At 42.6% G+C, this 23235-nt stretch overlaps 1 protein-coding gene across 6 annotated transcripts in view; it reads left to right on the top strand.

The window, feature by feature from the left end:
* Positions 1-23235, top strand: part of zc3h3 (zinc finger CCCH-type containing 3) — a 51430-nt gene that overhangs the window by 11425 nt on the left and 16770 nt on the right. For all 6 annotated transcript variants that reach the window (XR_014124612.1, XR_014124611.1, XM_035524475.2 and 3 more), the window contains exon 4: positions 19034-19154. Coding sequence is in view for 4 of the 6 variants with exons in the window: in XM_035524475.2 (XP_035380368.1) it covers positions 19034-19154 (121 nt within the window). In the remaining 2 variants the exon portion in view is untranslated. The remainder of the gene's footprint in view (positions 1-19033; positions 19155-23235) is intronic.

Below are 23235 nucleotides of genomic sequence, written 5' to 3'. Positions count from 1 at the left end.
GTGTGTGTGTGTGTGTTTATCAGGTTTCTTTAGCCGCTCCCTTCAGGTATACTGGAAATTGTGTTTATTGTCTTTGAATTAGATTGAACAGTTGAAGGGTGACGATCTTTTCTTTTTCTTTTTTTGATAAGATTGGCAGGGAACTTTTTTATTTGGCTGTTTCTTTTTTTTCTTTGCAATATCATGTTTACTATATATAATCACTTTATTTGAACCCTCTCTTTAATGACATTTAGTGATTGGCCATGGCGTGACAGAGAGCGGTGACCTGCTGCTTTCTTCCATTGTACCATTATGGGTGACCCAGATTATTTCTTACTTGTACTTGAACTTGGTAACATCAGTGACGCGACAGGGAAAAGGGCAAAGCAAATGAGACGCCCCCAGACGCCCGCTGTCACGTCCCACTTCTAAAAGCCGTTATGCCCCTCCCACTAGTGATGTCATCCGGAGGTTTTATGGGTTGTTGGGGGTTAACTTGTTTAGAGAAAACAATGTGACCGCTGTGACCCTGTGTTCTGGAGTTTCCTTGAATTACTGCTCACATGACATTCAGCAACAGGCTGCCGGTTGCTTTCAAACATGAACCAAAAATCAAATCGCTCATTTCCAAAAATCCAGTTCTTCAGCTGTGTATAAAACATCTGGTTCTCGCCATTTCTTTGCGCTCACCTGGAACTGGCAGTTTAGAATAAGTCAGCTTAACATGTGAAGCTGGCTTGGGGTGTTGTGACTTGTGTAACACTGCTTCTGCCATATGGGCTTGGACCAGCTACAGTGACCAGAGAGTGCGGTCGTCAAGTATTTTTGTCTCTCGTCCTCCCTCCTCTCCTTCACCGAGTGACGAAATTCCCCTAATTAACTTGCTGGGTGTCTCTGTCCGTGGGCCAAGGGGGCCATCCAAGGGCCAGGGTACCCAGCAACAACCCCCCATGCATCCATCTTGTAACCACCATACCACTCCAACTGGAAGTGAGCCTACAACACTGGGCTTGGGGGAGTGGGGCTATTCAAGGGAAACCAGACCCCCCCCCCGCATCATTCCCCGCTTTCCATTTCAGTCAAACTGGCCCAGACACTCAAGCTGGTGCTCTATTCTTGGACTGGGGAGGAAGCCAGTACTTTGCCTGTTGTTTTTTTTTTTTTTTTTTTCCCCACACTACATTTCTTCATTTATTACAGTTTCTGCCCATTGTCATTCTCGCTGTATGTTTTCTTTCCATTATGGTCCCATGCTTTAATGTTTTGGAGATTTAATGTATGACCCCCCCCCCCCCCGCCCGGTGTTGTTTATGCTCTCTGTCTCTCTCAGAGGGGCAGTTAGGTTTGCTCACACTTCATGAGGGCTACAGTCTGCCTTACTCTAAACCTCCAACTATGATCGGCATGTAAGCCCTCCAGATGAACGCCTCAATGTCCAAAAAAGTCCCATTTAACAAATGCGCACGCACACGCGTGCACAGACTGCCTAGCCAGACTGTCATCTATCACCACAGGTGTCTGTCCCAATTTAAAACCACAAGGTGTGGGTGGGGGGGGACACCAATGGGAAATGTGGTCCAGATTGTTTAACACACAAGTCTGTTAGACTGATGGACACATGACATCTGCACACCGTGACTGCTCTGTCCTGGCAGTGAAAGCCTTCTGACTTTTTTTTTTTTTTTTTAAGTTATGTTTGCTCAAATGCCTTCACATTTGAACTTCTGAATTGTTCAAATACTTCTCTATAGCACTATTATGTATATGCTTGTTCGTTTTTCTTCTCGGCCAAAAGAAGCAACTGAATCCTACATGTATGCGTCTGTGTGTGTATGTTTGTGCTTTTGTTTTAATTACAGATTACTTTATGTTGGGCTTTCAGCCTGCTCTGTTTGCAGAGGACTTTAAGATAACTGTTAATTCCACTCTTGGCATATTGATTAGCTGTGCTGGGTGAGTATAGTTTTATAGGCCCCACTCAGCCTGAATAATTAATGCTTAACGTATTTAATTAGTGAGATTTCCTCTAAACAGGGAAAGAGTAATTGAGTCCCAGCCAGACAGAGGGGCAAATCAACTTCTGTGCTTGTCGGATGGTAGTATAAAGTAAGTGTGTGTGTGTGTGTGTGTGTGTGTGTGTGTGTGTGTGTGTGTGTGTGTGTGTGTGTGTGTGTGTGTGTGTGTGTGTGTGTGTGTGTGTGTGTGTGTGTGTGTGTGTGCTTCTCTCTGTACTCAGAAGTGGGTCTTTTGGTTGCTCTGTTCATTGGATTTCCAGATCTGAACCTTTCTCCTCTTTATTGGACCACACTGCCAGGCGTGGTTCCCAATTCTATTTCTGTACCTGCATTACTTAAGCCTACATGAACATATTCATTCTTTCTTTCTTCTCTCTCTCTCTCTCTCTCTCTCTCTCTCTCTCACTCTCTCTCTCACTCTGTCTCAGACTAGGTCAGTGAATCTTGCCAAAATAACAGCTCATTTCTTTCCAGCCCCCTCAGACTCCATTCTGGCAATAGCTGGAAACCGATTAAAGTGCTCATATTAAAGTGCTTTTGCTGAAGCTTCTGTTTTGACCACACAAATGGTGACACAATCCTGATTTAAAAAAAAAATCTCAGTGATGGTTTATATTTCAACTTCGTAGCTCACCTTATAAAATGTCTTATGGTGTCACTAGCTGAATTCCCATTAACTTGCTCTGAAGCCCATTTCCACAAATGTCGTCTTGCTTTTACAAGTTCCTGACTGTGGTGACCAGTCCTGAATGGTCTTGTGGTGACCAGTCCTGAATGGAGTTGGGGTAACTACACTGTTGCAACAACAAAAATACAGACTCAGTACTGATTCAATGCATTTCCCTTTTAACATTACCATTGAGTTGAGGAATTGCCTAGAACTAAAAGTTATCCTTGTTTTTGTTTTTTTTGTATTTGTTTTCTTTCTGAGGCAACTCTGCCTGCTTGAATGGTTGCTGACATAGGGCTAGATTTGTTAAATCTTTACGACATAGTAGTATTTAATTTCTATTCATAAAGTCACCATGCCGATACCAATGGTGCATTGGTGCCAACTTACCACTATCACTACTAGGTGAAAACCAATCAAATTTGACAGATAAGGCATACATATTAATCACACACACCAAGTGACAGATGACTGACTAACAGAGGTGGGTAGTGTGCTACGTTTACTCATTTATATTTACTTGGGCAACTTTTTGAATAAATTGTATTTTTAAGACTTGTTTTAAGAGAAGGTACTTTATACTTACTTGAGTAGGTCTGTGTTCCTCCCATTATATTTTTAAATTTTAATTCAAACTACATTGTTTTGTTAAATTCAAATTTTGTCACCATGACCTGAACTGTCAAGTGTGGGAAGGTTACTGAGATATCTAAAAAGGAATTCTGAGTGTCATTGCTTTGCTTAGCCAACTGGATAACATGATGTATACTAACACAACGAACATCAAATAGGAAAGATGTCCCATGTGGAATGAAAGTGGAGCCTTCTGCTACAGTGCACAAAGTTTTTTTTGGAAAAGCAATTGTCATTTTTCTTTAAGACTCACATATCTGAACTTAAAATTGGTGCATTATTAATATGAAAGTAAAGTGTTGTAATCTGACGACATGGATATTCTGATAAATAAACAGTGGCTAGCTAGCTACACACAACAAATGCAGCAGCTGAACTAGCTAAATCATGGTATCCAGCAGTGAACACTCCATGCTGAAACATTCTTTAAAAACAAAACATGTTCCAGCTGTTATCTTTAACATCTGCTACTTTTTAATATATTGACATTTTTCACCTACAGGTGCATTTAATTAGCTGAGAAGCATATCTAGTAAATGTGTAAGTCAAATGTGTATATAACTAGCTACCTTGGTGGGGAGGGGAGCTTGAGAATGTTCTCACAAATTTTGCTAATCACAAAGTGGTCACAAAATCCACTGTGAAGCCTGTTACACTTGTATGCATGGTAACTAGTCAGTATCAATTACCTCACGTAGTTAGCTACAACACATGGCATAGTGAGTCAACTAATTTGTTCCACATTTTGCTGTTGGAATTCTAAACCCAACAAAACCCTTTGCAGGTTAAATAACATTTATTTTTGCATTTTTAGGAGTCCAATTTAGAAAAAAAATAGGGCCTTATTTTACCTTGTCAATTTGCCTTTGCCAAAAATGTAAGCACAATAAGCAAATCAGCCTTAAAACAATGTTGTCATAAACACACCCGATACCTTCAGACATTATTTATCTGGTGTTAAATTAATTTAAAGTGTCTTATATGAGGAGATGGTGCATCATTTGAAGTTAGCCACAAGATGTTTTATTATGGTAATTTTTTTAAATTACAGTTAATTTGAAAATAATTGTTTTGGGCCTACTGATTTGGTGTTTGTGCTGCGTAATGCCCACACTAGAGGATCATTGAGCCAAATTTGAGGGTGATTTGCTTTTTCTTATAAAAAAAAATTTATCCTAAAAACAGGATAATCTTATCCTACGTATCCTACACCACATGATAATTAGGGAAGATCATTGTTTAAGATTATCCTGTTTTTATGAGACCTTTTGCGATCCATCATCCAATCTTTAATCCTCCAGTCTACTCCCAGTCATGTTGGGGCAGCCCCGATTGTGAATTGTAAATATGAATCGTAAATGTACAACTTACTATCCTGTATTTTAGGGGGGGAGAGGGTGATTCTGCTCCTCCTCATTCCCATCCTCCTCGGGTTTCTGCTGTCTGAGGTATTCACAGAGCACATCATCACTTGGGGCCATCTTTCTGGTGTACCTGTGAATCTTGTTTGTTTCTTCCTGGATTTGGGGTGAAACCCTTCATGCTTTGTGAGGCGCTTCCTTGTCTTGATAGATGTCGGTGCCTTCTACCTCCTCTTTTGGCCATCTGATCATGCCAGTGGAGTATCTGATGACTGGTAGACCATACGTGTTGATAGGCCTGATACTGTTCTCCCAATTCAGTACTTGTCCCATTCCTCGCAGGTATTTGGCTATAGCTGTATTCCAGGTGGCCTCATCATGAATCCTATGTGCACGTGGGATTCCAAGTTACTTGTAGCTGCCCTCAAAATCTGTCATGGTATCTTCTGGTAGTGCGATCCCCTCAGTTCTAGCTACCTTCTCTCTCCTTATAGCCATCTACCACACTTGTCCAGTCCAACAGACATTCTGATGTTGCTCTGCGTGAACCTTGTCAGGGCATGGAGCTCTGCAGCTCGTCATACTTGAACTTTCTTGGATGTTTGCTAGGGTGATGGTTACTGGATCCTTCTTCTGTCCTACAACTTGATGTCATTCATGTAGAGGAGGTGGCTGATGGTTCCTCCATTTGGTAGCTGGTATCCATAGCCGTTCTTGGTGGCGATTTAGCGGGCTCAGGCCTCAAAGCATGACATGTTTGTTGGTCTAGAGTATTTGCCTGTATGCTGGGATGAGGTGAAGGAAACTCCAAGTCTTGGTCCACTCTTTGCAGCTGGAAGCCCGGGAGGTGTAGCACGCCGTCTGGGATCATCCCAGAAAGCCGGGTCTCTGTAAAGCAGGGGCCAAATGCAGTTAAAAAAGGTCCTTGTTGATTTGGTTAAACAGAAGTAGTTCTTCCATTTTGTTTCCCAGAGATCGCCGATTGGAAAGTAATAACGATGGTAAAGGGGTCCGAAACGATCGATCCACATGCAAATATACTGACTAGTTTGAAGTACCGTGGGCGACATTAACAAACAAAAACCAACCAGCAACTCACCGTTGCTGCCGTAGTCACTGCCATCTTGAATGCAATCACTGTTGCTGTGGTATTGGCTTCATGTTCAGATGGTTGGTCTCAGTGATGGTCATTATTTATATATATATATATATATATATATATATATATATATATATATATATATATATATATATATATATATATATATATATATATAATATAGCATAGCCGATGAAGATTTCTCTGAAACCTTGTGTTTTTCATACAGTTTTGAATAAAACTACAATATCTCTACATCTGCATATGAGTGTTGGTGTGTGAGAGGTCCAGAAAGTGGAGCCCCTCTGTGGCAGACTATTGCTGGGCATTGAAGAGGGATGTTCCTAGGGCCAGATATAGGTGAATTTCATACACCTGCATATTTTAGAAATAGGTTTGTATGGATTTTAAGTGCAATAACAGCCTTATTTATGACCAAGTAATATATATTTATTGTAAAATTAAATTGCTGTGTCAAAAGGCCCTTATAGAAATACAGGCCCTGATTAGAAATAGTCTAGTAAATTTTTTATTTGCCCAGTGTTGAAATGCAATAAAGTAAGTCATTTTACTAGTTACTTTCTTAATTTTACTTGGGTAATAATTTAAATGAGTATGTTTACTACTGCTTGAGTAAATATTGTTCTAAAGTAACAATTCGTTTACTTAAATACAGTTTTTGGCTATGCTAACACCCATGATCACTATCCTCAGTTGTGAGACCAGTGGTACTCTGAAAAATGCCAGTTGCATTTAAATCTAACACATTTGTAACTTTCACTGAGACAGGAGCTGCATGCTTGCACTGAGTTGAGCAGCAAAATTGTAGCTCTCCTCAGTCTTTCTTTTTATAGTTCCTGCCTCTAACTCCTAAATTTGCATTTCTTCTGGCAAAAGTTCTTGGCGTTCCGAGATAGCAAGTCACCTTCCTATTCGTGTACTCCTTCTCCTGCAATTGCAAAGTTTGCCATCATGCTCACTCCAAACAGTCCAAAAATTATGAATAAATTTGTCAGTTAGCTAAGGGCACGCGCGCGTGTGTGGGGGGGGGGCTTTGTTCATTGCAAGAGAAAAGATCAGTCATTTCACATCGACTTCTTACCGGGAAATTTACAAACAAACAGGTTCAGGTGTTTTTTTTGTTTTTTGTTTTTTTTTTTTTTCCCTGAGCAATGTTCTATTATGAATTGTCATATACCAATGAGGACAGCATGTGGTAGCACCATATATCACACGAACGGATAAATACTCTGGAGTCCATATTTATGAATAAAGAAATGTTTGTTTCATATCCAGGCTCAGGTTCCCGCGACCTTTGAGGGTGCACAAAGCTGACTTTTATGTTGAATTGTAAGCACAGGAATGTTGCAGGGTTGGTTCAGAGGTCAGCAGCAGTATCCCTCTGTGTCTCTTGCCCTCCCTCTCCAGGGCTCTCAGACCAGACGGCCCCGTGGGCTGGTTTGTGCGGGCGTCTTTGGCACACCTGCCTTACGTGCCAGGGTTTTCACCTGCCAGTTGCCCTCTTCCTTCCGTCACTTGGACACTGGTGTGCCAAGATATGCTCTCGCACGGTCCTAAAGAATGTGTCAACAGTTTGGCTCAGCCTTCACTAAAACACTCAGGCCCACGCTGCTAAAGACGCGCACAGCTGAGTGTCAGGTATGCCAAATGGGGGGAGGGGGGGGGATCACTGTGTTTTCCATCTCTCTCTACAGTTTCTTGCTTTTAAATTTCTGCTAATTTGATTAAATCAGCATGAGTATATATGACTGTGTGTTATTTTGGCCTGTAGATAACATGGATGAAGAATGGAAACGGCGACATGTGCATGATTGCTAGTTAGATTGTGCCACTGCACGTGCGGATATCTTGCTTTGTATGTCGAGCCTTGTACTGTGAGTGCCTCCCCCTGCGCCACAGTGGCCCACACAAAGAGCAAGAGAGAGGACCATATTGATCAGTGCCAGTTCATTTTCTGCTCTCCCTGGTGAGTCGCTATGTAGGAAATAGCTAGTTTGTATCCTGTCATGATTCCTTCAGACGTCCAGAGAGGGAAGGGGTGTCTGGAGCTGTGGGGAATGCGCCGAGGAATTGGCACACAAGCAAAATTCAGGGACACAAGATGAATCTAAATGACAATCAAGATTTAGTTATATTCAAGCTTGTGTGCTATTTTTGACATTATTGAAATAAAACCAAAATCTTTCACTTTCAAGTAATCATCCACTTTAAAGCCATATTCCTTTGATTTTCGAGCAGTGCAGAGGTGATTTATGCCACTTGCTTTACTGGAGGAGTTGGTCTTTATTCATGCTTGGATGTAAATAATATAATCAGTAACATGAATAAATATCTGAGCTGGTCTTATGTATGCACAGTGGAGTCAAAAACCCATAATTCTAAATCCCCTCAGTCGAGTTCTTGGATAATTATAAGGCCCTCATGGGTGGAATCATGTGGGATATGTAGGAACTGACTGAAGGACTTCTAACAGAGCAGTTAGACTTGTCCTTCTGTATGGGGCTCGTCACTTCTGGGAACCTCCCATCCCAGCTGCTTTTAAAGCACTTCAAGTTGTTGTAGCAAGTGTGTTGTCGAATTATCTAAGTGCTTGTATTCGTGTGTATAAGCAGGGGCCGGGTGAGGGTAGATTTAACATCTCGACTTTAAATAACAGTGGAATAACGTGCAGTTCTGTAAACATTACAGCATAATGTTTCAGCTAGTGTATAGAGGTTGCTTTGTACTGGTACACATTACTACCTTATTCTCTGCATGTTGAGGTTGTAAATGCTGCTTGGACTATTTTAAGGCTGAATATTCTCCCTACCCACAAGGGTACTTGTCATGCCCCAGATCCTCTTTCATGGCATTCTCCATTTAACATGTTTGTGGATATTAATGACCAACCTGAGGTGACGCCTCTCAGGTTACCTGAGCAATAGAGCCACCGTCACTTGCGTGACACAGTGCGTACCACTTGAAATTTGAAATGCTCTTGAAAGCTCACACGGTCATAACCTAACAGTGGGAACTAGCAGAGTGCACGATGTTAATTATTGTGCACCGTCTGTGCCAGGACTCCAGGAGCATGGCACAGAGAACAATGGCGTTTCCCAGGCACCACCCTGGCTCATAGTTGGCTTAAGAGAACTGGACATGTGACGTTCTTTGAAAGAAGTTTTGTCCCCTTTATATTGCCATTTTAGTGATGCTAATAAATGACTCTGACGATGAGAACTGGCTAACACTGGCCACGATTAGCTTGATATTGCTGGTCTGAGGTGGTGCAAATGTCATATTCAGTTTTATATTATTATATTCAATTTTTTTTTTTTTTTTTTTTTTACTAACCTGCCATTAAAACTTCTACTAAACACCTATAAAATTCCTCATTGGTGTTACATGTGCTATACTACACTTATTTAACTCTGTGTTGCAAATTCATAGTACCATACCATTCTCAGTACTGAACTTCAACTGTAGCAAGTGCTCATTTTGCCAGTGCATTACAATCATTAAAAAAAGGATCTTGTACATGCTCAGGAAAATACTTTCCTGAAATAAACGGCGACTGTCCAAGCCTGAGCGTAGGCACAGTGGCCACAGCTGAAGGGCACTCGCCCGTCATGCCTTGACATCCGTGCAGTTAGCACAGTGACATTGAGTGCAGCTGTTCCAGCGGTGAGGTGCCCTCTCCCCTGCCCACTCTGAACAGATGCCTGTTCTCCTTAGTGCCAGCCCTGCCCAGAGGGACCAATTATAGCTTACAGCAGCTGCTGGCACTGAGTCCAGTCGGACTCGGGCAGGATCCATGAGGAGATGGTAAGCAGTGTAAGGGGAGTGGGACAGTGATCTGTATTCTGGCTTCAGAGGTCCAGTTGGCTTCAGAGGCCAGGGTGCCTAGAGTGGTCTTTACACTTGCTGTTGGGTAGATTGGCTCGCTGTCCACGACACGGCAGGCCATACCAAAACCCGGCCGTTCTCAGGCGCACTCCGATGCGTGGTGGGCCCAGGGCAGACGGACCTCTACCCTGCAGGGCTGTTCCTGTTTTCTGCACCCCAGTCATGATACTTGTAGAGAGGAGGGGACGACCAAGGCTGCAGATTTTGACTTTCACTACCATCATAATTTACTCACCCCACCTCTCCTAGTCCAAATATGAGTTCATTCTGCAAAAAAGCAGCAAGGCTCAGGGACTGTTGCCGTGGTTTTGCTACCTACTGTCAGTAAGGGGTATGATCTGGTTGGTTTTAATACAGAAAGATGAGGTTTTAGAAAATGCTGCTTTCTAGGTAGCTATTCTTAAACCGGTGTATTTGTTATTTGATCTGTTACATCTATAGCTCTTGTATAGTTTTCTAGAACATTGAATCCTTGCTGGGTAAAAGGTGTTTTCTGCAGCTTCTGTTATTCTGTCTGGCTGCCCAGCACACAGAGACTTAGCTGCACAGGATCAGTACATGTTATTTAGTATGGGCTTAGTATTGTTCTTAGACATGATTGAATATGGACAGTAAAACACCAGTGCCATTTGGGCATAGGCATAAACACACACACACTGTGTGATAGGGTGATTTATGGTCCTGTGCAATTCGACACTAGCCCATGGTTTTGACTGACCTGCTGTAGACTCTTAGGTGACCTTTATAGCAGACAGGTGGTTGACAGATGAAGAGTGTGTTAGGGCATGTGAGAGAGTGCTCTTAGTAAACACTAATGGTGGGTAGCCCAAACCTGTACCCAAGTAAAACGACTGTTACTTTAAAATAATAGTTAATGCTATTCAAGTAGAAGTAAACATAGTCATTCAAATTATTAATATTTTTAAAAGTATCTAGTAAAATGACTAGTCAAGTAGCATGTTACATCATTGGATCTTCTTTAATAATACTGGGCAACAATTTTAACTTTTTTTTTTTTGTCCTACAAGCTAAAATGGGGGTGGACCTCTTAGTACTTTTTACACTAAACTGTAATCTGTTTTTAGAATATATCTATTTACGTGACAGCATACACTTTACAATAAGTATATATTACATATTCCTAAATAAGGCTGTTACTTTTTAAAATGTATACAAACTTACTTCTATATCATACAGGTGTATGATATTCATCTAAATTTGCCCCCAGGTACATTCCTCTCCAGCATCCAGCAATAGCTTGCCAACAGAGAGAGGATCCACTTTCCTTGGCCCCACTTGTCATTATACATAAATAATAAGGAAATAAAAGTAGAATATCTATATGGATGTTGGAGAAATTCTGAAATCATATTTGGATTCAGCCCACAGAAATCTATATGAAAAGTTTTTTTTTTTTTTTTTTTTTTTTTTTTTTGCGCATGGGATATAAAAGCATTGCACAGTGTGTTGATTATAAAGCATCCGTGGGTACGGAGAAAAGAGCTACACATGAATGACCAATTCTACCACTACTACTATTAATAATTCACCCGAGGCCTACTGTTTACTGTATTTACATCTACGGCAACTGTTGCAGTTATCTTGCCTGGGAAAAGAGAAGATCGCTTATTCACTATGACTGTTGGCTACTGTGCTTGGTAATGACTAGTCCAGTCCAGCTAAGTTACTTGCTAAGCTAAGTCGTTTGCTATAAATAGTCAGTGTTACTCGTTAGGAGGGCAAATTGCAATTTACCAGCAAGCTTGACCAATTAGAACCTTACATTGTGCAGACTTCCCCGTCAGTGGCCCACTAAGGGCACTGCCACACACGTTTACTTTCTTCTTTTATGTAATGTGTTTCTGTATGCACTGTTTTAATTACAACACATGACAACTACAATGTCTGCGCTCGCAGTCTTCCTGTCTGCCAAATCCACACATGCACACATGCTTCTCCTCATTCGTCACGGGAACTTTTGTGCTCCATGGTTCACAGCTCTTAGCTGAGAGTAGAAGAGAGCAGAGCTGTGGTCCCCTGTGTCATGTTCTGGACTGCAGGGCTCAAAGCACTTAACCTTCATGTGTTCCTCTGCCACATGCACATGCCACCAAATACTAAGTAGTGGATGAACTCTCATGCAAACGATGACCTTGATAAATCTCTACCTGGGCTGTGTCCCTGTGCCTTCTCCCTGTGCTGGCTTCCAGTACACAGATAGATGCTGATTCTGAATGTGTCAGTATTTTATGCTGCAATTAACTTATCCATAAATATCTTGATTGATGCTATTATTCTGATATTTTGTAAACATATTTTTGTACTAAATGAGTCTTTCTAGCAAACACTGTGTATTTAATAAGACTATTTGCATTGCCATCCTACACTCATGAACCCCACAAAGCTGTTGGTCATTTCTGATCACAGGTTTTTTGTTGACTGGGTATTTCTGTGTGGCAGATCAATCTGAACCCCACAGTGACACTGATATGTATGAAAACTGATGTACTTGTAACCATTAAAAATGTCCTTCCAACCCAAATAATATTCAGCCATCCATGGTCTTGTCAGTGCTCAGAAAAGGATGTATATTGAAAGGAATAGACAAAGATTTATAAACTGTGCATTACAACACATGGGCTCCAGTCTGTGCATCTATAAAGCACACCTGCAGACTGGGTTAACCTATTAAAGGGCAAGTAAAGTGAGTTTGGGTTCATGGTAATCGTTTATTTCAGAAATGTATATAAACTAAAAGAATATGCTTCAACAGCAACGTTCAAAGTGCTCGGACAGATTTGTTGCATTTGCGTCACCTTCCATACTGATTACAGGTTGACATTTTCACCTCAGAAAATGTTCTAATATTTTGGATAACTGATGGTTGAATGATGGGAGAAATGACTAAGATGGCATCCCATGACTTTAATGAGTATACTCAGATGGCGGGTGTGGGATGGATTTATTTTAATGTTGCACCATTTACTGTCATATTTGAGCAGAAATTATCTTGATGAACTTAGTGGAAATTGATTCATTTTGTGCTGAATACTACAATTGCAGAATCCTGAAAAGCATCATAACTGTTCTAAATGTTCCAAGCTGTTCTTGGAACAGAGACGTCTTCCTGCTCTCCTGGTCCAGGCCATCGCGTTGCGCAGGCATCATAAACAATCATCCTCTGCAGCATGCATGCCTACAGTGAGTGTGTCCTCGTCAGCACTCCACACATTGCCTTCTGAGGGCATGGCTGAAGGGGAAGGAAACTGCCTTCCTCTTCATCTTTTATTCATGCTTGGAAAGCCATCACTGGAAGGTAAATACAGTGGTGAATGAAGGCGGCAGTGTCGTCTCTGATCTCAGCTTCTTCACTTCCTGCTGCCGTCACTCTGACAGACAGCGGCATGTCTGCATGTGTATGGCAGACCTGGGAGGAGAAGACCTCCCATGACAGACCTTCCATGCTCTACCCTGGACACTCGATGAACTGGCTGCCACCTCATGGTGCCTTTCTTCATCTTTTGACATGCTTAGATGATCAGCAGTGCTCAGAAATGATCAGCAAGTTTTTCTTTTTTGGGGGGTGGGCACACGCATCATCTTTCCACTTTTTCTGGTTTGGGTCATGATGGTAGCAGGCTGAGATGATAGGCTTTTCAGTTCCTGCTCCAGACACTCCCAGGCCAGCTGTGATAGATACTCCCACCTCCTGTGTCTGCCACTGGGGCATCTTGCAGTAGAACATGCCTGAAACAGCCGTTTTGGGAGCTGACCCAAACTAACTCAGTTGGCTCCTCTCAATCTTGAGAAGCAGCAGCTCTGCTCCGAAGCCTTCCTAGATTAGAGCTCTGCATCTTTAATCATAATCATTATTGTCAAGCCCTGTAATATGAAGCCTAATGAGATCTTGATCACAACCAAGCCGATATTCAGATGAGTCTAATATGACTTTCCAAGTTATAACCATAAGGATCTGCAGAAGACTTTTTAAATGATGCCTATAAGACTTAAAAAAAAAAAGGTGTTTTTTTTTTATTATTTTTGTGCAAGTAAAAATAATAAAGATATTCATAATGAGTAGATGGTACAGAGTATTGTCTCTGTAACCACTTGCAGGTGCCAGAGGGAATTTTGTGTAGGCAATTTGGCTCATGCTGTAGGAAAGCCCATAGGGATGGTTGGAATTGCTCTTAAGGACGTTCTTAACCGTGTCGAGTGTAGCAGTTCGGCATGCGCTGGTTTGGTGTTTGTTGCCATAATTATTGCACCATGCAGATGGCTGACAAGGCCAAGGCAGAGTTGTCTGACATCACAGAGCATGCCATCGGGCAGTGGACAAGCGGTGCGGTGCTCTCTGCTGTCTCTCATCTCTCGCTCATTAGACCCCTCCCGCCATCCGTCAGCGCTGCGGCCGTCTGTCTGTCAGCGGCGGGGAGCCCTAGCAGCCTCTTGGGGCACTCCTCCATGAGCAGCTCGCACGAACCGCTCAAGGTCACGCCATTTCAGGCCTCAGGGGCATGCTGGGTAGTTTTCCGACGCTTCTGCAGTGCATCTCCTGGCGTTTTGCTTATTCCCGAAGAACACAGGCGACTGTGAATTATCAAGATAGTGTTGCAATAATTGTTTTTATCTCATCCACCGTGTTCTGAAATGGATCATTTCATTCATGATATTTTTGTTCTTTCTCCAGTGAACTCCAGTGCTAAACTTCATGCCTAAAAACACCATATGATCCTTGGGTCTGAATCCTAGATTTATTTGTCTTTTTTTTCTGTCCAGTACTTTGAGAATGGAGGGCTGTCTAAATCACACTGTAACTTTATAGAATGGCATTGGTGCCTGCATCATTTTATTTTCATGCAATTAGTGTAATTTATACTGTTTTGATGGAGCAGTGCCTCCTGCTCATCTTGGCTGTGAATGCCTGATGCAGTTATGGTACACCTCGGCATGCTGATGTGATCACTGTGCAACAGCATTTGGTGTCGAGAATGCTGGTCAAACAGCTGCCCCAAGACACAGGCCTGGGAAACACTTTTAGAATATGAATCAAATCACTTTTGGCATTCAGCCTGAAGATGGGATTGGAGCGGGGGGGGCTGTGAAAATTTTGTGCCAACACAAACTGAACTTGGTTTTTATCAGCTTTGGAAGGGTTGTTGGGAAAGTCTAAGTGGGGATTTTGCATGCTCTGTGCACATTTGCATTGTAAGGTTCAGCCCCACATGGGTAATGTTATAATGCACTGCTGGTTTAGCAAGGGAATGCTTAATCGTAGCGCTACTGCCCCGGTGGGTATCGGAACATGAGCCCCAGGGGGAATGTAGCTAGAGTGAGGTGGGGGGGTGGTTCTCGCTGTCAATAATAAGATTAATGATGTGATGGAGATGCCAGGCTAAAGAATAAGAGTGCAGTTAGCTGGAATTAGTTGTCAGATTTGGATACGGGATCAGGGAATGGGAGATAACATGCCTTGATGATCCCTAAGTGGGTACCCCTCCTGCAGGGTGTCATTGCTGTACTATGAAAGCAGACATGGAAGCTAGAGAACATTCTGGAAGGAGTGAAATGCCAGAATGTGCTTAAATGAGTTTATCCCTGTTGACTGGGCAGAGACAAAAGAAAGTGTGTGTGTTCGTTCGTTCATTCCAGAAGTAAAAAAGTAAAACAATCAACCTCCTGCTGTTTTGTGAGGTTTTATTTATTTATTTTTTAAAAAACAAACAAAAAAAACACATACTTTGCACCTACACTCATTGGCCACTTTATTAAATGCATTAAGTAGCTTGTAAATACGGTTTATACATGTACAATTACAGACTGGAGCCTATCTGCTTCCATAGAATTTGTCATCTACAGTTTGCCTTTTACCCAGTTCATGACTGATCAGTTTCCTACCACAAGACCACTGCTGAAAGAATATTACTTGGATGGCGTACCGCCCCCACACCACACACACACACTATTAGAAGCCCAGAATTGCTTTGTAGGTGTACAGTTAGAGACTGTTTCCCTGTACTATGTGTGTTGTCTGTCTTGCAGTTCTTCATTAGTTTCTAACCATTGGACAGCTGCTGGCTTGATATTTGTGGGTGGCAGAGCACTGTCAACCCAGCAGGATCACGGACATGTGTAAGAACTTCAGAAACACTGCTGAGCTTGTCCACTGCAACACCCTCTTCCATAAACCTTCTATGCAAATGCCACAGTTGTGTTGAGAAGAGGGAGGGTGTGTGTGTGTGTGTGTGTGTGTGTGTGTGTGTGTGTGTGTGTGTGTGTGTGTGTGTGTGTGTGTGTGTGTGTGTGTGTGTGTGTGTGTGTGTGTGTGTGTGAGAGAGAGAGAGAGGGAGAGTAAAGCCCAGCAGGTTATTTATATATTATTTATTTATTTATTTATACACACACACACACACACACACACATATATATATACACATACTTTTTTTTTACTTCCAGAACAGATTTGGGCTTCCTCTGGAGCAGTACCACAGGGACTTTACAGCCTGAGATCAGCCAGAAAAATAACATGGGAACTTGTCAGAAAAATGAGCACATGTGCGTGACAGAGAGAGATAGCTAAAGGTAGGTGTGCGCGGCACACTGGCTGGAGCTGGAGCGAGCTGAGTAAATAATCGGCAGTGTGTTTCTGTGCGGGCGCAGACCTGGATGTCAGCAGGCGATGGATGAGTCCCAAGGCCTGATTGTAAAGCCCAGCAGGTTGTGTTGGTTGAGTGAGTCTGCACCAAGTGGGGTCTCAATCTTCTCCTTAATAGGCCGGTGACAGATCCCTGACTGACACACACACACACACACTCACACACTAGCAAGCACACGCATAAATAAAAAAGGCTGTGACAGGGACCACTGCCTTAGTTTTGTCACTCCCTGCTCAACAGCGTAGCTGCGCTCTGCAGCAGTGGCGTTAAACAGTAGGTTAGGCGGAAGAGTGCAGAGAGGAACTCGGTAAGGGGTTGGGTGGGTAAAGCGCATACCCTTTGACAAGCCAAATCTGTCATCCACAAGGATGCCCAAATAGCTTCCACCGCAGTACATATGGGTGTGGGGTGGGGGGTGCCGGCTTCGAGCCAGTAGAGTAATCCTACGACCTCACACCTACATGTATACAGTACATACAATCTTCTAGATGCGCGTATCTCTCTCGCGCACGCAGACACACACACACACACACACACACACACACACACACACACACACTTGCCTTTGGCTCGCAAGTCCAGTTGTATGCTGCCCAGCTTAGAACAATAAATCAACTGCTCTGTTCCACACACAAACACTCATAAGGTTGCCAACGTGCAACACACACACACACGCACACACACATACTGCTGAGATTTGATCATTGGTAAATATTTGTGGAAGATGAATTCTCGTACTGATCCCAAAGTATGTTCTGGTGACAAATTGAGAGCAGCACCCCGTGTGGAAGGTGGGAGAAAGGAGGTGTGTGTGTGTGAGACTTTAGTTACAGGGCTATGAGAAGAGATGATAACACATAGTGCTGTCTCTTGAGCCAGAGATTACTGTTGCTTTCTGTTGTGTTATGGGATTGTAGTTATGTTGGAAGATCATGTGTTGGCATGTAGATAGAAAAAAGGGGGAATGATGTCCATCATCATCTTGACTACTGCAAGATGTGTACAGTACAGAGGAACCGAATCCAATTTCAGACAAGAAGAAATTTCAGGTTACTTATTGTGCTATGTGAGAGTATCTTTTGTCAGTCAAATCACCTGTTATAACTTTTGAAACATGTCGAGCTCCATATTGACAGAGACCATGGCTGCAGTGCTGGTCACTGGCTTAAAAAAAAAACTAGCATAGCACTAATGCAAGTTCAATCTCCTGCCCCTTCGGTTAGCATGTTTAATGCCTTAATGGATTAATAAGCGGTAAGAAGCTTTACTCATACGACATTTAATGGCCAGTCTGGATGCATTGCTGAAGTTGTTAGTTTCCTTCTTTTTCCTCCTAGAGCTGCAGGATCACAGTTTCTCTCAGGCATGGAGTCATCCAGGGTTATGAGCAAAAGCTCATCTAGGCTAGTTAGTTGACTAAGGACATTGAATATTCTTGTTTTGCAGAGCAGTTACTGCACAGGAGTAGTTGTTCTTGGTCCTGAAGCAGTTTCGACCCCTTTTGACTGTAGTCAGTGGTCAACAGTTCAGCAGCCGTAATGGCTGTTTAAGTTCTAACACCACCTATCTGTGCCTGCACGTATGTGCATATGTGTGTGCGTACAAGAGCAGGAGAGAAAGTGATAATATTTCTTCAAAATATTTTGTCGTGATGAAGGATGGGGGTTATTTCATGGCTGTGCCCAACCTGACCCGCTCAAATCTGCGATGGCGGACCTCGCTTATGGACTGGCTATTACCTAAATATCACTTAAGGTTTCTCTCCTGTGCTGTTGAATAGCCTCTTCAAGATTTCTTAAGTTCTGTAAGTAATTCCATTCTCCTGCTGGCTTGTCTGGCATGCTAAATGGTATCTGGTGGGAATAAATCTTGAAGGTTTTTAGCGCTGGCGTGAAGAGGCAGCGAGCACGGGCTGCCGTGCAGAGTCCATCTTTTACTCCGCCTGCATGCACGCGCGTCACCCCCGCCCAGCCACTCATAAAGCGGCATGATGGATAAATGAAGAAGTGAAGAAATAAATAAAACCCACACTTATTCTCTCCCTCTGCTCTCTCCCTCCGTCTCTGCGCTGATGGATTTGCGAAATGATATAACGAACGAGACCTGAAGAGAAGAGAAAGGTGGAGCTGGAGACTGGGAAAGGTGGGGGGGGGGTGGAGACGGAGGATATGATTTATTAGGCTGATAAAAATTCAGCCTTTGTTATTCCTTCATTTTTACATGTGCAGCTTATTAAGGAGTGCACCTGCCAGTGAAGGCGAGTTTGTCAGTGGAGACGTGCGAGCCTGCTCTCTGTGTGCAAGCGCGCACGGGTACTGGGTGCCGGAGTTTCCAGCATTACAGGCACTGGCTGACGGACACCGGTGCCCATTACGGCTGAAATGGTTGGAACATTTTGGTACACTCCTTTCGTTCCATCTCGGAAACGGTAGGGGGTCTTAATAAAGAAAATGTTTGAGGGCACGAGAGACACATCACATGATTTTTATTGCCAAATGTGAATGTGTTTGCTAATATGTATTGACGTTTGATATTCTGCAGATCCTGAACAATGTAGCACTAACACTTTAACAGAAAAACTTCCAACTTTGCAAATACAGCCAATCCAGTGAAGCTGGGATTTTGGAATTCATAGGAACCAGTGACCTTTGACCAGTGGTCTACAGTGACGGTGAAGAATATCCTCTTCTTTTTTTCCCCCCTCCTGTCAGTACGGAGTCCTACATATCTGAGAGTCATCAAGACACGCTACAAGATTGACACACGCAGAACACACATCCAGCACCACAACCCTGCCCTAACTTACAGGCTCAAAAGAATCCAGTCAGCCAGGTAGGAAACACACACACACATACACACTCAAACCACTATAGGTGTCTGTTTTTTAATTTATTTACTTATTTATTTATTTTTTTTGTATAACATATTTAATGGGTTTAACACTTCCTTTCCTCTCCAGGGAGACAACCTTAGTTGTGGGGTTTAGTGGCACCAGTGCATTAGTCCGCTCCTGTGTGTCCACTCCAGCTCATGCCCAATCTTAGCCCGCCACAACCAATTAAAGGCCTGATTAAAGCCTCTCTGTTGACATACTGCATTTTTAACAGTCCCTCTGAAGCACCATAATAAAACACTAACTAACCAGCTGGCCTTAATAACACTACCAGATATAAACACCTCATCACCAGTAATGTTATGACAGGGGGAAGGTGCTGCTCATCACTGTAATCTATTACTCAGACCATAAACATCTTGCCATAATATAGTCTATGGCCACATGGGAATACATGGGTAGGCACTGAAATGCTTATTTTAAATGATGGCTTTTAATGGCTGTTGTGTGCTATAGATGGGTTTCTGTCACCACCAGTGTAATCTGTGGAAGGCTTTGGGTAATTAAGGATTGGAGGGGTAGCTGGGAAGAAAGGGGATTGGGGTAAACAGAAATGGGACACTGGTGTTTTGTTAGCCTGGTTTTTGTGATCTTTTTGGGACCCTGCATCCTTTGGAGATCGTTTAAAGTCCCATTAAGCATGAGATGATTTTGCCATGTTGGCTTCCAAGGATCACAAGATGTCATATTTCACATAGCAGTATGGCTAAATATTTGGGGAAAGGTTTCAGAGTTTTGTTGATGATATGAATGGAAATGTTCAGCTCTGTCAAGCTCACCGTTCGTGAAACTGGACGGAGATGCAGACACCAGAAGTGTATTATTGAGGATGTATTAAACTGGTCAAAGGTAGGGAGACTTTGTTTTGAGACTGTCAAAGAAGGGAGCTTCATATCGGCTGCCATTTGCACAAGCTCTAGGCTGTTTTAATAGTCACACCTGTTCTCACTAGAATTGTCAGCACCATTCGCAGAGCTTCCCAAAATGTATGCCTGCATCGAGGCAAAAGTCTTTGTGTAAGTCTTTGCGTAACGTTTACACCCGTTGTTTAGCCACATGCGTCACACTTAAAAGGTAAACCCTGGCGATGGCGCGCTGCATTCTTAATCTAATGGTTATGATGTACTGACTACTGATGTGCTACATAAATGTTTGCCACTGTTCTGTACAATGTGCTAGCCAGTATACCTGTATACAGAAAGCAAGCCCTACCCTGATCGGTGACTGTGGAAAAATTACATTTGCTTAATAGTGCAAATGAATCACTCATCCATAGGGGTGTAAATATTTGATGCCCAGTGTTATCTATAGAGAAATGATGATAGCCATAGTAAATCCTCCTAGTGCACCCCTCTGCATCACTTTCTCTCTGTGTGTGTGTGTGTGTGTGTGTGTGTGTGTGTGTGTGTGTGTGTGTGTGTGTGTGTCTTCCCTCTTCCAACACTGTGGTACAACAGTTCAGTGTCTGTCTAACTTTTTTTTTTTTTTTTTTTCTTACTTTAATTTCAAATGGAAGATGTATATTTTGGCTTATGAAAGAAATGCTCTTATTATTGCCAAAGACAACGAATTTACAGACCTCCAGTGCTTTTTCAGTGACAACCCTCTGCACTCCCTAGAAGACATAGCTAAGATCCTGTTAAAGTACCCGCACTGCTGTTAAAGGAGGGGCCTGGTGTTGCTCAACCCATTCCTTATTAAAATGGAGTCATTTAGCATGAAAATGGAACAAGCTCACTGAACCCCTACTCTGCAGCAGCTGACCGGGTGGCTGGGCTTCGGTTCAGTCCAGTGGGGCTGTTGTTTCAGCCATTAGCCCTAGGATGGTGCGCCCACCACACACACCACACCTTTTTTTTTTTTTTTCTTTTTTTTTTTCCGTTTTGGTTCATTGGTTTAAGTGTTTACAAATTTGTTCACAAATTAATGTACCCAATTCAAAGTACGTAAAACCATTTAATAAGTAACATTTGCAACATAAAATACACAGACATGCATGCTTATACTGTGAATCTTTTCCTTTCCAAAAAGATGTATTGTGATTTTATTCATTTATTTATTTGTTTTTATTATTATTTTTTTTTTTTAATGCTTGGATGCTCACATGATTGGAGCGGTATTTAAGCACACTGAGGACCCATAGAGGAGGGATGGGTTTCTGGATGTCAAAGCTATTGGCAGGGTTTGCTGTGCACAATTATATATGATGGAAAATGACTGACAGTTTAACAAGTTATGGGCTTAAACAAAGCAAACTCATGTTTTAAATGCAGTATATTTGCCTAGAATGTTATTTATTTATTTATTTATATATATATATATATATATATATATATATATATATATATATATATATATATATATATATATATATTATAGAGAGAAAATGAGAGAGATTCAGTACACATTTCAGATTAAAGTGTGTGCGTGCGTGCGTGCGTGCGTGCGTCTCATTTGTTCAATTCAGATTTTGTGAGACACTGCTTGTCTCTGGATCAAGCATTGAACTCTGGTGACTTATCACTATTCATTTAGCTGCCTGCAATAAATATTGATTCATCAGGAGATTTTCAATTTGAACCTCTGTGACGTTGCATGAAATATTACAAGAGAGGGAAATTAGTGAGAGAGGAAGAAGAGAAAGGCAGGCATCTCCCTGTTTAAAGGTAGAGTCTGGCCGACAATTCAGCTCTTTAATTACACAGGCACACACAAGTCCAGCTACACAGCAATATCCTACCGTGGTCTTTTATAACATCTAGCTAGATACAAATGAGGGCTACACGAGGCTTAATTCAACCCCACAGGTGATAATTCAGGAGTGAGGATTTACTGTGTACACTCACAATAATAGAACAGTGTGGTCCTTAATTTCTGGATCTCAAATTCCCTTGTGGTTTAAACAGTAATTGACTCAGACAGGTACTTTACCTCAAGTAAGTAGTCCAGCCGTTTCCAGTGCATCCTCCATTAGCCCCCACCACACAGGGCTGCAGCCTTTCTGTGGTCCCTGGCCCCCAGTACAGTGGCCCAGTTGGGGGCTGGGGGAGTGGGTGTGTGCAGTCAGCAGTGAATGCTGGGCTGCGCTGGGTGATTGAGTGTTTGGGCTGCCTGCGTGGGGGAGGAATGGCGCTCATAAATCCCCAGCCACCACCAGAAAATAGATATAATCTCAACATTAACTACATTAATAGTAGCAGGAGTTGAATTAAGAAAGCCGTAAAGCATGGACGCGCAGGCATAAATTACGCAAGTGTGCACACGCTCATGCGTGCAGACACACGCATGCGCGCGTACACACACACACACACACACCCTCTCCTCAGAGATGCTTACCATTTCTCTCTTTCTCTTTCTCTCTCCCTCTCTCTCCATCCCTTTCCTTTGTGTTGCTCATGCCTCACCATTGACAATCCATATTTGATTCTCTTTGCATTAGTGGATTTGTAACTCATTCTCCTTCTTGGCAGCATTTCATAGGTCACTTCTTGGGCCAAAAGCAGTGTTTTCATATCTATTATGAACAGAGAGAATTAATTTCTTCATTATTTTATGCACCCATTGGACAGTAGGTTGGATCCTTTTCTTTCCACATTTTCTGTTTACACACAAGAATGTAATGCTGCGTTCAGGGAAAGTTGCGAGCATAATGATATAGTCACTTATTCCAGCAATTTCTTTTACACGTGCATACGCGCGCGCGCGCACGCGTAGAGTGGGTGGAGTGGCTGGCGTGGCCCTCATCAGGTTTAGTGCTCCAGTATTGATCAGTACAGGATGTGGGAGAGAGTCAGTAATAAACCCCATACTGCTCCCCTATCTTCTCCACTTCTCCTCTTCATCACCTCCCTACCCCTCTCATCCGCCTATCCTGAGAGAAGGGAGAGGCACCAAGGGCAGGCGGAGAGGGGGCTTTTGGGAAGTTAGCTAGAGAATTGGTGCAGGCAGGACGGAGAAAGGAAGGACACTGCTACAGAATTGCCTGCACAACGTTGTGGCATGAGCACAACACACATTTGC

This window comes from Electrophorus electricus, chromosome 7, assembly GCF_041902795.1.
Source record: "Electrophorus electricus isolate QZ-2024a chromosome 7, ASM4190279v1, whole genome shotgun sequence".
In the NCBI taxonomy this organism is placed as follows: Eukaryota; Metazoa; Chordata; class Actinopteri; order Gymnotiformes; family Gymnotidae; genus Electrophorus; species Electrophorus electricus.
Note: the sequence above shows the minus strand (reverse complement) of the source record. Positions and strands in the feature narration are given on the sequence as shown.